Source organism: Lithobates pipiens, unplaced genomic scaffold (assembly GCF_037356315.1).
Source record: "Lithobates pipiens isolate NorthernLeopardFrog02 unplaced genomic scaffold, aLitPip1_a1.2 Scaffold_8, whole genome shotgun sequence".
Lineage (NCBI taxonomy): Eukaryota > Metazoa > Chordata > Amphibia > Anura > Ranidae > Lithobates > Lithobates pipiens.
Genome location: NW_027507903.1, coordinates 623849857 through 623862739, shown reverse-complemented (window position 1 = coordinate 623862739; position 12883 = coordinate 623849857). Strand labels below are relative to the sequence as shown.

Below are 12883 nucleotides of genomic sequence, written 5' to 3'. Positions count from 1 at the left end.
ATATATAATGTTTGGGGGTTCTAAGTAATTTTCAAGCCTTCCATTAAAACTAATGCTGCGTACACACGATTGCACATTCGGACAACAAAATCCATGGGATTTTTTCAGACGGATGTTGGCTCGAACTTGTCTTGCTTACACACGGTTGCACAAAGTTGTCAGAATTTCCAAGCATCAAGAACGCGGTGACTTACAACACGTATGGCAAGCCGAGAAAAATTAAGTTCAATAGCCAGTGCGGCTCTTCTGCTTGATTCCCGAGGATGCGTGGAACTTTGTGCGTCGGAATTGTGTACAAGCGATCGGAATTTACGCAAACGGGTTTTGTTGTCGGAAAATTTGACAACCAGATCTCAAATTTTGTGTGATGGGAATTCCGATGGAAACTGTCTGATGGAGCCTACACATGGTCAGAATTTCTGACAACAAGCTCCGATTTGCCGTTGAAAAGTCCAACCACCTGTACGCGGCATTATGGAGCACTCTCCATTAGCTCCATCCCTGGTCACAGCAGCTGGAAAATTTGACACAAGAAACTGGAAGTGATGTTATACACATCACTTCTTGGTTATTTGCCACTAGGGGAGCTCAGCAAATGGATCTAGACTGGTCTCCCTCACCTCCACCCAGTGACACCCACAATGTGGGTCACGGGATGCATGTGGGACAGCAGAGAACGAGCTACAATGAAGTGAATTACATTTACTTCAAATAGATATGATAAAAATACATTATTTATTTTAATTTAATCAAACAATCAAGTTTACATTAAGATCCATATAAATAAAATCTGCAGTCCAATCAAGCCACAGTAGGCTTGTCTACACTTGACCACATATGTAGCTATCTGCTCAGTAGATTTGTCCATCTGCAACCAAAGCAGTTCATAACATTTTCTGTACTCTATATATATATATGTATAGCAGGTGTTGCTTAGACCTGGACTTCCCACCGAAGAATGTGCTCTAAACAATATTAAAACACACCACTGATTGTCAATGAGGACATATAAATGAAAGCATCAAATCTATCTCATTTTTAATAATGACCTTTTTAGGGTGGATATTTTCAGGTTCACGGTGGCAAGAGGTCATCTCCCAAACATCTAGAATTGTGACTGGTAGCTTAGAGAACATAGCCCTCATCAAAGTGTCCAGCTGCAATGATAACCAGTCACTTCCATGGAAAAACCCATAGCCAGTGTTGGCCGATTTGATGAGGATCTTTGTTTCAGGGCTGCGTTCTAACAGCCGAACTACAGCTTCTCGAATGTGAAGTAACCTATTGATATACACTCCAACAGGGTAAGTAACAAAGTGACTCCAGCATGTTATCACGATGATAATCCCTTTCCGGTTCCCCAATCTATCCAATTCTGAAGCAGTGTAGCGCAGTTCATGTACTGCAGTACGTTCCATGCGTACAGGCTTCTGGTGGGCTCTCCACTGGACCAAATAATTAAATTCTGCATCTGTGGCTAGAATTGGACCTGTATTATGGACCGTATGAAGATCGATCTTCTTTAGAGCTAAGATTTTGGAAATAAAATGCAAGGTAAAATTAATAAGTTAATCAAAATTAAGATAATGTACACTATATTGTCAAAAGTATTGGGACCCCTGCTTTTACACACACATGAACTTTAATGGCATCCCAGACTTTTCAATTATTTTTTTATTAGGGTATAACATTGTAAATGAAAGTACAGCAGTAGCAACGCATATGATCATAGATAATAGTAGTAAGTTTACATCAATATTACCTGAGTATTTATCCTTTATTCAGAGGGTGCGTACATCCTACTACACAATGTGGATGTCACGCCCCCATGAACGCTCTGGTCACAGGTTAACAATAAGATTTCAACACATACAAGTTGTTGCTTGAATCGTACAGACTACCATTGCATTATCTGTTGATAGTTATAAAAGTTTAAAGAAAACACTAGTGTAAAGATACCAATGAAAACAAAAAAAGAAAACTGTACCAGATCACGAGAATAGTCCTTTTAATACCGATTTGTGAGATTTTTACTGATGAGATCAATCATTATCAGGAAATCTTGATGTCCAAGGTGCCCATTGGTTATTGAAGGATTTTAGATTATTAGTTTGGGTGGCAAAGTATTTTTCATATGAGTGTTGAGTTTTAACCCTGCGTACCACTTCCTCAGTGTCAGGGGATAGGGTGGTTTTCTATTTGGCTGTGAAAGTTAATTGGGCTACTATTAGCATATGTGTTGCAATACTTCTAAATTGGAATGGTATTGTGTCTATAGATAAATTAAGTAGAGCTAAATGAGGGGTAGGTTTAATCATTAATCCAGTTACTGAGGTTATTAGTTTGAAGATTGCGCACCAAAAGCTATGTATATTTTTGCAATCCTATAGTATGTGAATAATACTACCTTTTCACCCACATTGCCTCCAACATGTATTCGTTACAGATGGAAAGATTAAAGATAGTCTTGCTGGGGTGAGATATGATAGATATGATCTATGAAGAATTTTAAGTATTTGATCCCAGTGATTGGTGCGGTGGGAGTGGCGGAAGTTAGATTGGATGGCAGTTTTTGGGGAGTATATTGATCCAAGTTCTTTTTCCCAGTTAGACATATTAGATGTCTTTACAAAATTATTATTATTTTGAAGTAGGGAGTAGAACCATGATAAGTCTTTAGGTTTATCGTATTGGGTAATTTTGTAGTGTAAATCTGAGTGGGTAGCATGATGCTTTAGTTGGATCAGGGCGTATGAGGTGGGCTTTGGTTGTTTTGATAGTAGTTCTTTATATGTCATTATTTATCTTGTAGCCAAGGGTGAATTCTAAGATTAGGAATTGGAGATGGGCAGCAAGATCAGCTTCATGAAGATGAATTTTTCAGTCCTAGGTATCCAGAGTAGGGTAAGGATGAGATATTCTTTGTGTTCCACAAGTACATTAAAAACATGAAAAACAAACAATATTAGAAACAGAAACAGAAACGTAAAAAAAATTGAATGGGTTCAGAGTGTGAATTTTTTTTCCCCAAAGGATAAGAGGGGGTTTTAGCTTCCAGTAACCTGAGACAGACGTCCTGATATAAGTATGCCCATGGCAACTTGTACACAAGCATCTGTAAGGCAGTATTATTGTGGAACTTATGGAGATTTCCATTCCAAAGCCACCCTGAGTGGTGGGGATTTTGAGGGGAGATTGTCATTCTCTTCAGGGAGAAAGTCCCATCTCCTTGCAAGATCAAATTCATCTTCAAGTGTTGTTATGACATGAGTACGATTCTCTCTTTTGATGAGGATTTTGGTGGGAAATCCACATGTATATTGGATCTTATGATTCTGGAGCAGTTTGGTCAGTGTAGAGAGGCTCCTGCATGCTGCCATGGTATGTTGAGGAAGGTCAGCGAACACTGATAGGTCAGAGTAGGGGTTCAGTAGTGTTTTATTCTTCCTAACAAATCGCATGACCTCATCTATGATGTGAAAAAAAAATGGATGCGGGCAATAACATCTCTGGGGATTTTTTCTGGTAGGAACTTTGATTTTGGAAGGTGGTGGGCTCTGTACACTATTACTTCACTGTCAGGGGTATCAGGTAAAATTGTCGCTATAAACTGTTGGACGTATTGCTTGAGTTCTGCTTGGAATCACCGATTCTTCTACCCCCCGCATTTTGATATTATTCCTTCTCAATCTATCTTCTAAATCTGCGTTTTTATCTTTCATGGCTTGCATGTCCCCCTCTGTGTCATTATGTGCATCCACCAGCTCATTATGGGCAACTGTAAATTCCCCCATCTTATCCTCAATATGGCTGACTCTGTCAACAATAGAAGAGACATTGTTTCTTAGTTCTTTTATCCAGTTCATCATATCTCTATGCAGGGATCCTCTGAGGGTGATCAACATGTCTCTCATTACAGTGTCACTTAATTGTTGTCCTGTGGTGAGGAATTTGTTAAGCTGCTCTACAAATTCCCTAGTAATGTCCTGTGACATATTCTGATCACCAGTCTTACCTGCATTTGTATGTGCTGATGATCTTTTCTGGGATGATTTCTGAAGACTGTTGATCGGTGATACCCCTGATGTGGACCCTCTGTTGCTGGCTCGATAGGATAAGCTTTGTGGAGATAGACCTGAGCCTGCACAGTGACCGTCATGTTGCAGACCACGCCTCGGACCTGAGGCCCCGGTGCTATTTTGTGGCCTAGGCGTGCCTTCAGCCTGATAGAAATCTGTATGTTTTGGAGGCGTCTTGTCTTTCTTTCTTTTCTCCATGTTGTCCAGGGTGATCTCCAGGGTGCAGAGAGCCAGGTAGTTGTCACGGATGGTCTCCCACATTTCATGATTAGGCTTTCTCTGTATAGCCATTAGCTCTGGCTGCCGGCCATGCCCCCCGGCATCCCAGTCTTAGTCCGTAGGGTTCAATATTGAGTTGGCCCACTCCTTGCAGCTTTAACAGCTTCTATTCTTCTGGAAAGGTTGTCCACAAGGTTTAGGAGTGTGTCTATGGAAATGTTTGACCATTTTTCCAGAAGGGCATTTGTGAGGTCAGGCACTAATGTTGGAGGAAAAGGCCTGGCATGCAGACTCCACTCTAATTCATCCCAAAATTGTTCTATTGGGTTGAGGTCAAGCCTCTGTGCAGGCCAGTGAAGTTCCCCCACCCTACACTCACTCATCCATGTCTTTATGGACCTTGCTGTGTGCACAGTCATGTTGGAAAAGGAAGGAGCCATCCCCAAACTGTTCCCACAATGTTGGGAGCATTCCCATAGACACACTCCGAAACCTTGTGGACAGCCTTCCCAGAAGAGTTGAAGCTGTTATAGCTGCAAAGAGTGGGCCAACTCAATATTGAATCTTACGGACAAAGACTGGGATACCATTAAAGTTCATGTACGTCATGTGTAAAGGCAGGTGTCCCGGTACTTTTGACAATATCGTGTATCTCTAGGCAACCTTTTATTTTTTTTATTTTTTTTAGCAACTGTTTGTTGCCCTGTTTGCCAAATTTTTCACTGCTCAACACAAGGAGAGGAAGTAAGGGTAAATCTCTTCAACAGTCATAGAAATGTAATAAAAAAAAGATAGCTTGCAATGTAGGGAAAGACTGGAACCAACATTAAAGTATAACTAAAGACAAAACTTTTTTTTAGCTTTGGATAGAGTGGGGAGGGATTAGAATGCTAGTAATTTTTATTGCTAGTGCTCTCTGTGCCCCCATTATGGAGATTCACCCTCTCTATTTGTGTTGTTTACCATTATTATTGAATGTGAAAGAAAAAGGACATCCCAAATTATGGGTTGTCCCCAGAAAGGCAATAGAGGGGAAATCTTCCAATGGAGACACTAGTTCTGGTGATCTGGGCCCCCCAGGTAATTCCCTTAATTTGCAAAGATTTCCTTTCACTTCCTGTTTTGCTTTTGGACAGGAAGTGAAGATAAATCTTCCCAATGGGACACAGATGGTGGGAAAAAAAAGCTGACATAAGTTATAACCCTCCCTTACTCTATCCACAATGAAAACAAAAGTTTTGCATATACTTCTACTTTAACATTTCTTTGCTGCATGTGTCCCAATAGGAGATGTGCCATTTTTTTTTCCTTCCACAATGAAAACATTGGGGTCAATTCACTAATGCCCCGTATGCACGGGGTCTGATGAGAGCTTTTGGTCCGAAAATGTGACTGAGTGTATGCTCCTTTGGACTTTTTGTCCAATGGAGCATACACACGGGGTCTGATGAGAGCTTTTGGTCCGAAAATGCGACTGTGTGTATGCTCCATTCCTACGTAATGCTCTGAAACAATTTGACGCATGCTCGGAAGCATTGAACTTCATTTTATCGGCTCATCGTAGTGTTGTACGGCACCATGTTCTTGACGGTCGAAAGTTCCGCAAACTTTTGTGTGACCGTGTGTATGCAAGCCGAGTTTGAGCAGGTCCATCCAATATTTTTCCAATGGAAATTCTGCTCATGTGTACGTAGCATATGAGTTAAATAACGGCAAATAAAATGCGGTAAAATAACAAATGTGGTAAATCAGTTGTGAAAGTTTAAGAATTTAGCATTAAATAACGAATACAGTATTTTTTAGATTGTACAATAACTACTGCATTTTCTCATGTTTTCTCATGTGGTAATCGGTTGTTTAAGGTAATTTCCATAAGAATAAAAATCTTTTTTCTTTTGCAAAAATCTTTTTTTTTTAATCTAACATTTTTACTAAATACATCATGTATGGCCTACTAAAGCTGTTGAAAGTGCTCTTTACTAGATTGTTCTATGTTTTTGGCCTGCTGCCTATGTTTATATCGTTGAAACTATTTTTTTTATTTATTTTTCATGTTCCTATCCAAGTGGTTACTTGTCGTAATTTTGTTTATAACCAAAGATATTACAGTGGCCACTTCAAGAGGTAACTTCTAGGTAGAGTAATTGTCATGGTTGACATACTCTATTGTTGTACTTTTGTAAACAACATGTACTTTAATAAAAAATAAAAAAAAAATAAAAAAATATATATATATATATATATATATATATATTTTAATTTTTTTTTAAAGCTCTGGATGTTAAATTATAGCCGATGGTTGCATTTAATTTGCACTGCACGTCATGCCTTTTTGATTTAAAAAAAAATAAAGAAATAAATACTTGTGTACTTGTGATGTATAATGCCACATTTTTGTGTGGTCACTGCTGGTGGAATAGTGTTAGTTTTCTGTGGGTCTTGTTAGAATTAGGCACATTTCTGTGGGTCTTCTGTGGGTAGAATTAGGCTCCCGGTGGGTGGAATTAGGCTCCTTTCTTTGGGTCTTCTGTGGGTGGAAATAGGCCCCTTTCTGTGGGTCTTCTGTGGATGGAATTAGGCACCTTTCTGTGGGTCTTCTATGGGTAAAATTAGGCCCCTTTCCGTGGGTCTTCTGTGGATGGAATTAGGCTCCTGGCGGGTGGAATTAAGCTCCTTTCTATGGGTCTTCTGGGGGTGGAATTAGGCCCCTTTCTGTGGGTCTCCTGTGGGTGGAATTAGGCCCCTTTCTGTGGGTCTTCTGTGGGTTGAATTAGGCTCCTGGTGAGTGGAATTAGGCTCCTATCTTTGGGTCTTCTGTGGGTGTAATTAGGCCCCTTTCTGTGGGTCTTCTGTGGGTGGAATTAGGCCCCTTTCTGTGGGTCTTCTGTGGGTTGAATTAGGCTCCCGGTGGGTGGAATTAGGCCCTTTCTGTGGGTCTTCTGTGGGTAAAATTAGGCCCCTTTGTGTGGGTCTTCTGTGGGTTAAATTAGGCTCCCAGTGGGTGGAATTAGGCCCCTTTCTGTGGTCTTCTGTGGGTGGAATTAGGCTTCTGGTGAGTGGAATTAGGCCTCTTTCTGTGGGTCTTCTGTGAGTGCAATTAGGCTCCCGGTGAGTGGAATGCCTCTTTCTGAGGGTTTAAATAGGCCCCTCTTTCTGGTACCGCACTGGTTATTGCCACCAAAACCCCTTTTTTTAAGTTCCTGTATAGTTTGTGGACTGGACAGATTACCGCACAATTTTTGGGTGATATTTACCGTCATTTTTTAAATTTTTTTTGTTTAGAGCAAAATTGTTATTTTTTTATGAATTCGAATTTATCTACCATGTGCGATAATTTATGCAAATTAGTAACATGATACACTTACCACATGCGGTAAAGGTCACTAGGACAGGCAGCAAAGGGAAATCTTCCCAACAGGACACCAATAACAATAAATACCTGATAAGGGTTCTACTTATTCCCTGTTATGTAACATACTTGGTATGAAAGCCACAAGGTATTCCCACCACTGTCGCATTGTAGAGTCTCCGAACATGTAGACAGTCTTCCCAGCAAGGCAATTTGCTGCCAAAGTATGATTATCAAACTGTTTATTGGAGCAGACCAGAGACTTCCAGACATCTTGATAATAGAATCCTGAGGGGTTTGGATTCTTTAGCCCAGTTATACATGGAACATTTGAACCTAGGGGAAAATAATAATAAAGATCACCCTTCTCATGCCACTAACATCAAATCTTAATTTTTAGTTATGGATAATTATTATCTGTAATTATATTTTATTATGAGTAGTTGCAAAATTACTGATGAACTAAGCTGGGAGAAAGCCACACGTAGACTCTTGAAGCAATCTAAATATTCAGTCTTAAAGTGGAACTTTAGTCAGAAAACATTACAAATGAGTAAATGAGTACCTATATTGTTGAAAATCCAGTATTACACTGTCTCGCCCTGCTTAGTTGCTCTCCATTTTTGGCATTGTGCTGAAGATCAGAACCACTAGAGGCCTATCTGCTGACAACCTAAAGGTCTACTGCTGCTCAGGGACTATGGGCTTCAGAAAAAATGTCTGCCTTCTTCAAGAAGAAACAGAAACAAGGCTGGAGGCAATTTACAGATCATACTAATTTTGGTAGCATAATTATTAATGTGGAATCCTTGCTAAAGAACATTATTTTTTATCAAGCTGTTATGGGTAAAGTTTCACTCGAAATGATTATAATATTCTTGTTTAGCTTTACCAATGGCTCCATTTTCTCCATTATTAAAGGCTAAGTTCACCTTTTGACATATCATGTTTGGTCAAATTGTGCTTTTTGTCCCTTTTTCTGGGCCATAGTTGATGCTTTGATGTACCCTCATTTTAATCTTCAGTACATGTTTCTTCCTTTTAATCCACTCAGAACCAGGCACTCAAAAAACAAAATATAGTGTTTATCCTTTTTAAAACTTTTATTGCGATGCCACAAAACAACAACTCCACACTCACATTTTATAAGTGCTAAATCACACCAGATACAGTATACACAGCATTGTTTAATAAGTCCGGAGAACCTGTATTCTGTATCACTTACTGCACTTCCTCATTCCACTTGAGTGTCACAAAGTCATCCAAGTCCCACTCCTACGCATTTCGTCAAATCTCATGTGACTTCCTCTGAGGGGAATATTCATATAACTAGTTGGAGTTTGTTCTAATATTGCATAGTTTATTTAGTTTACACCAGCACTGTACATTGAATTAAAGGGTACTGTTATTGTATTGGTAGATGATGGGTCTATGGGGCTTAGACTGCAAGTCAGGAAAGTCAACCAGGGTTTCTCACTTTGGGTTATGTGGAACCCTAGGGTTCCATGATAGGTCCCCAGGGGTTTCCCCGCTGGGTGTGGCAAAGAAGGTGTGTAGAAAGCAATGTGTAGTTTACAGGAGCAAGGTAAGGAGAAGACAGAATTAAATACAGTGAAGAACATGCAGGTAGCTTACAGTGCAATGAGAACAACCCCCCCCCCCCCCCCCCCCCGCATGTGGACCTAGCAGAGACAGTGGCCAGGAAGTGGGAAGGACATCAATGAGGAATCAGTTGCATTTGTCACACACTATAATTCTCAACCTAAAACTGTGGCAGCTTTGGTGCAGTTCAGGGCTTCTTTGAAGTGGGTAATAAGTTTGTAAATAGCATAATAGAAAAGCAGCCCTACCTATCACTGTCAGCCCAGGGTTTAAGATGGTAGATAGGAGAACAGTTAAACATTAATAATGGCAGTGTGATTATTCAAGTAAACAGAATTACTCCAATTACGATGGTGATGATGATGATAGTAATAATAAAAACAACACTACTGACTTAAGCTGGCCATATAGGAAAGACTCTTGGATTTTCCCATCAACACTGACTGTGTGAATCCCTACCATGGAGCTATTGTGTTCTCCCAGCGGGGGTGGGGGGGTGGGTGGGGAGCCATCCCAGCGAGGAGATAACACAGTGATTATTTCTAGCTGCTATAACTACTGGCAATAATCGCACGAAAACTCAACATTTTTAATGTACCAAAGTTAATTGACTTGGGTACAATCAGCCTGCCCATACATGGTTTGAATCTCTGCCAGTCCCTGCTAAACCGGCCAAGATTCGAACTGTCTATGGCCAGCTTAAAATGGGGCTTCACCCAAAAGGAGTCTTCCTCCTCCCCTCTCTCCACTGCAACATTTGGCACCTTTTTTTTTTGGGGGGGGGGGGGCGGTACCTGGTGTTGACAGGTATCCGCTCCCTCTTCTGGCACTGTTCTGGGGGGGGGGAAACTCAAACTGAGCCAGAAGTTTGCCCCCCCTTTGCAGGCAGCCGGCCCATTCACAATGCTCACTGTGCTTGCGCAGTAGGGAACCCTTAGTCAAGGTTTCCTTTAATCAAGATGTGGTGCCAGCACCCAATAGCCAATTGAAAAGTTGGCTCGAGTGAGGACACCACTGGATTGCTGGACAGGTAAGTGTTCTAATATTAAAAGTAAGCAGCTACAGCATTTGTTGCTGGTGACTTAAAATGTTTTGGGGAGAAGCCTGGAGATCCTTTTTAAGTTATAAGATAAACAATAGTTGGGGTAGTTCTTTCACTTGCTGCCCAGTAACTCATTATACATAAATCCTCACACTACCTGTAACGTACTGTAACGTACCTGTTGATGGAACCCGAAGTGTAGAGGAAGGCCTCTCTTACATCTCTGGGTCAGGAGCCCTGGTAAAGTAACAGGGAACAAAGGAGCACAGAGTATGATCACAAATGCATGATAAGACTTCTGCCAGAGAATGCTGATGTGCGTCAGGATACGCAGGAGCAACTGACTGGCAGAAGAGCAGGAACTGATGACAGGCACAGCTAGGGCTGGATCGGGTGCAGGAAGAAGAGCCAAGGCAAGGTCAGACAGTCCAGGTCAGCAACTAGCAGGCAGATCAGACACAGGCGGCAGGCAGAAGAGTAGTCAGAAGTCAGGTCTTGGTCCCTAACAACAAAGCAGATGATCAGGAGGATACGGCAGAAGTGGTAATATCTTAGAAATAACTTGTAATGCAGACAGGGTGGTCAAATGATTAAGCTTCTACCATAAAAAGGTGTCCGGAAAGGGAACGGCGGCTGACAATGGTGGGTCTCCCAAAAATGTAGCTAGGGGAGATACTTTAGAGGTTAAAGTGGATGAAAACCCTCACATATACCCATAGTTGCCAACATTGTAAAAAAAATATAGGGACAATTTTTTGGCTGTGAAGTCTTATTATAATTAGGGGGTGGGGCATGTGTTTGTAGGCATGGCATAGCCAAAAAATAAAATTAGGCATGGTTTACGTGAAATAGTGGTCGTGGTTTATATGGGCATAGTTCAAATGGGGGTGTGGTTAGAGTCTAAGATGAATGAGAGATGGAGAAAGAAAGGGGAAAAGAGGGAGGGAGGGAGAGAGAAAGAAGGAAACAAGGAGGAAAGGAGAGAGAAGGAAGGAACGAGGGATGGAGGGACAGCAGGCCCAGATCCTACTCCACAATAGAAATGTGTATAAAAGAGTTTAACAAATCAGCAAATAAAGATACTCCAAACACTTGGTGTTAGCGCTTCAATCATCCCAGCACCATGGTTGTTGTGGTGTCTGGATGATTGAAGCGCATTATTACTATTATTACATTGTAATATAGAATGAAATCATTTAACTCACTATAATCCAGAATCAGTGGTACCCCTGAGCATGTCACCTGCCATATCGCCTGCCACCAGATGCCATCAGGTGCCCCTAGCAGGGTTCGTCCTTACATCAGGTGCCCCCAACAGAGTCTGTCCTTACATCAGGTGCCCTCAGAAGCAGAGGCCCTATATACAGATCTGTGTCCCTGGCAGCGGAGCCCCTCCTTACATCTGGTGTCCCCAGCAGAGGAGCCCTCCTTTACATCTGGTGTTCCCCAGCAGCGGATCCCTCCTTTATATCTGGTTCCCCCAGCAGCGATGCCCTCTTTTACATCTAGTGTCCTCCAGCAGCAGAGCCCTCCTTTACTTCTGGTGTCCCCCAGCAGCAGAGCCCTCTTTACAGATCTGTGTCCCCCAGCAACAGAGCTCTCCTTAATTCAGTTTCCCCAGCAGCTGACAGTAGCGGAGCCCTCCTTACAGAGCGATCTGTGTCACTAAGCAACAGAGCCCTCCCTACTTCAGTATCCCTGGCAGCAGCAGTGGAGCCCTCCTTACAGAGCGATCTGTGTCCCAAAGCAACAGAGCCTGCCTTACTTCAGTGTCCTTGGCAGCAGCAGCTGGGCCCTCCTTACAGAATGGACTGTGTCCCCCAGCAACGGAGCTCTCCTTACTTCAGTGTCCCTGGCAGCAGCAGCGGAGCCCTCCTTACAGAGCAAACTGTGTCCCCCAGCAGCACGGCTGCTACAGTTCCCGGAGGTTCCCAGCTTTCTCGTGTGTGTTCAGTGGAGAAACTGATTGGTTGCCCCCCCTCTCCACTGAACACAAGGGGAAATAATCCTTTCCATCTATTTGTAGCCCGCCAGCCATTTTTTCCTAAAACATTCCCAATTTTCCCAGGACAAAGGCAAAATCCCAGGAAATTAATCGGGACAAGGGTCCCAAAAACAGGGTTGTCCTGGGAAAATCGGGACTGTTGGCAAGTATGTATACCCAGTTAAGTGAACAGCCTCAGATGATACACAGGGATGAAACACATCTCCCTACATAAGTTTTACATGCTGCTGTCTTCAGCTTTATATACTGTTTAGAAAGTTCAAATAGTGTTAGGGGATGTTCTCTTCCTGTTCAACACTGCAGTGAAGCCTGGCCATTCAGCCAAAACAGCTGATTGGAGGAAAGGCACACACCCCTCTCCTCATAGGTGGAGACTTTCAGATATTTTCATTGAATAGTTCAGGGCTCTGCTAAGCTATTTATAGCATCCTCCCCAACACAAAACTCAGGCTGCTTTTATTATGTGATGGAGAATTTGTCAGAAGTTATCAGGCTGATAACAGAAGAACGGAGCAGGAGAAAGCTATGGAGCATAGTGCTTTAAAGAGAGATAAGAGAACACTGCAGATATATGTGCCAGTGCCCAC

General features: G+C 42.0%; 1 protein-coding gene across 1 annotated transcript in view; it reads right to left on the bottom strand.

Moving 5' to 3' along the window:
• Positions 1-716: 716 nt before the first annotated feature.
• The window catches only part of LOC143961470 (NXPE family member 3-like), a 120636-nt gene continuing 108469 nt past the window's right edge, over positions 717-12883 (bottom strand). The window contains exons 5-6 of the mRNA XM_077470765.1: positions 7777-7983; positions 717-1528 (exon numbers count right to left, since the gene is read on the bottom strand). Coding sequence (XP_077326891.1) covers positions 996-1528; positions 7777-7983 — 740 coding nt within the window. The 3' untranslated portion in view covers positions 717-995. The remainder of the gene's footprint in view (positions 1529-7776; positions 7984-12883) is intronic.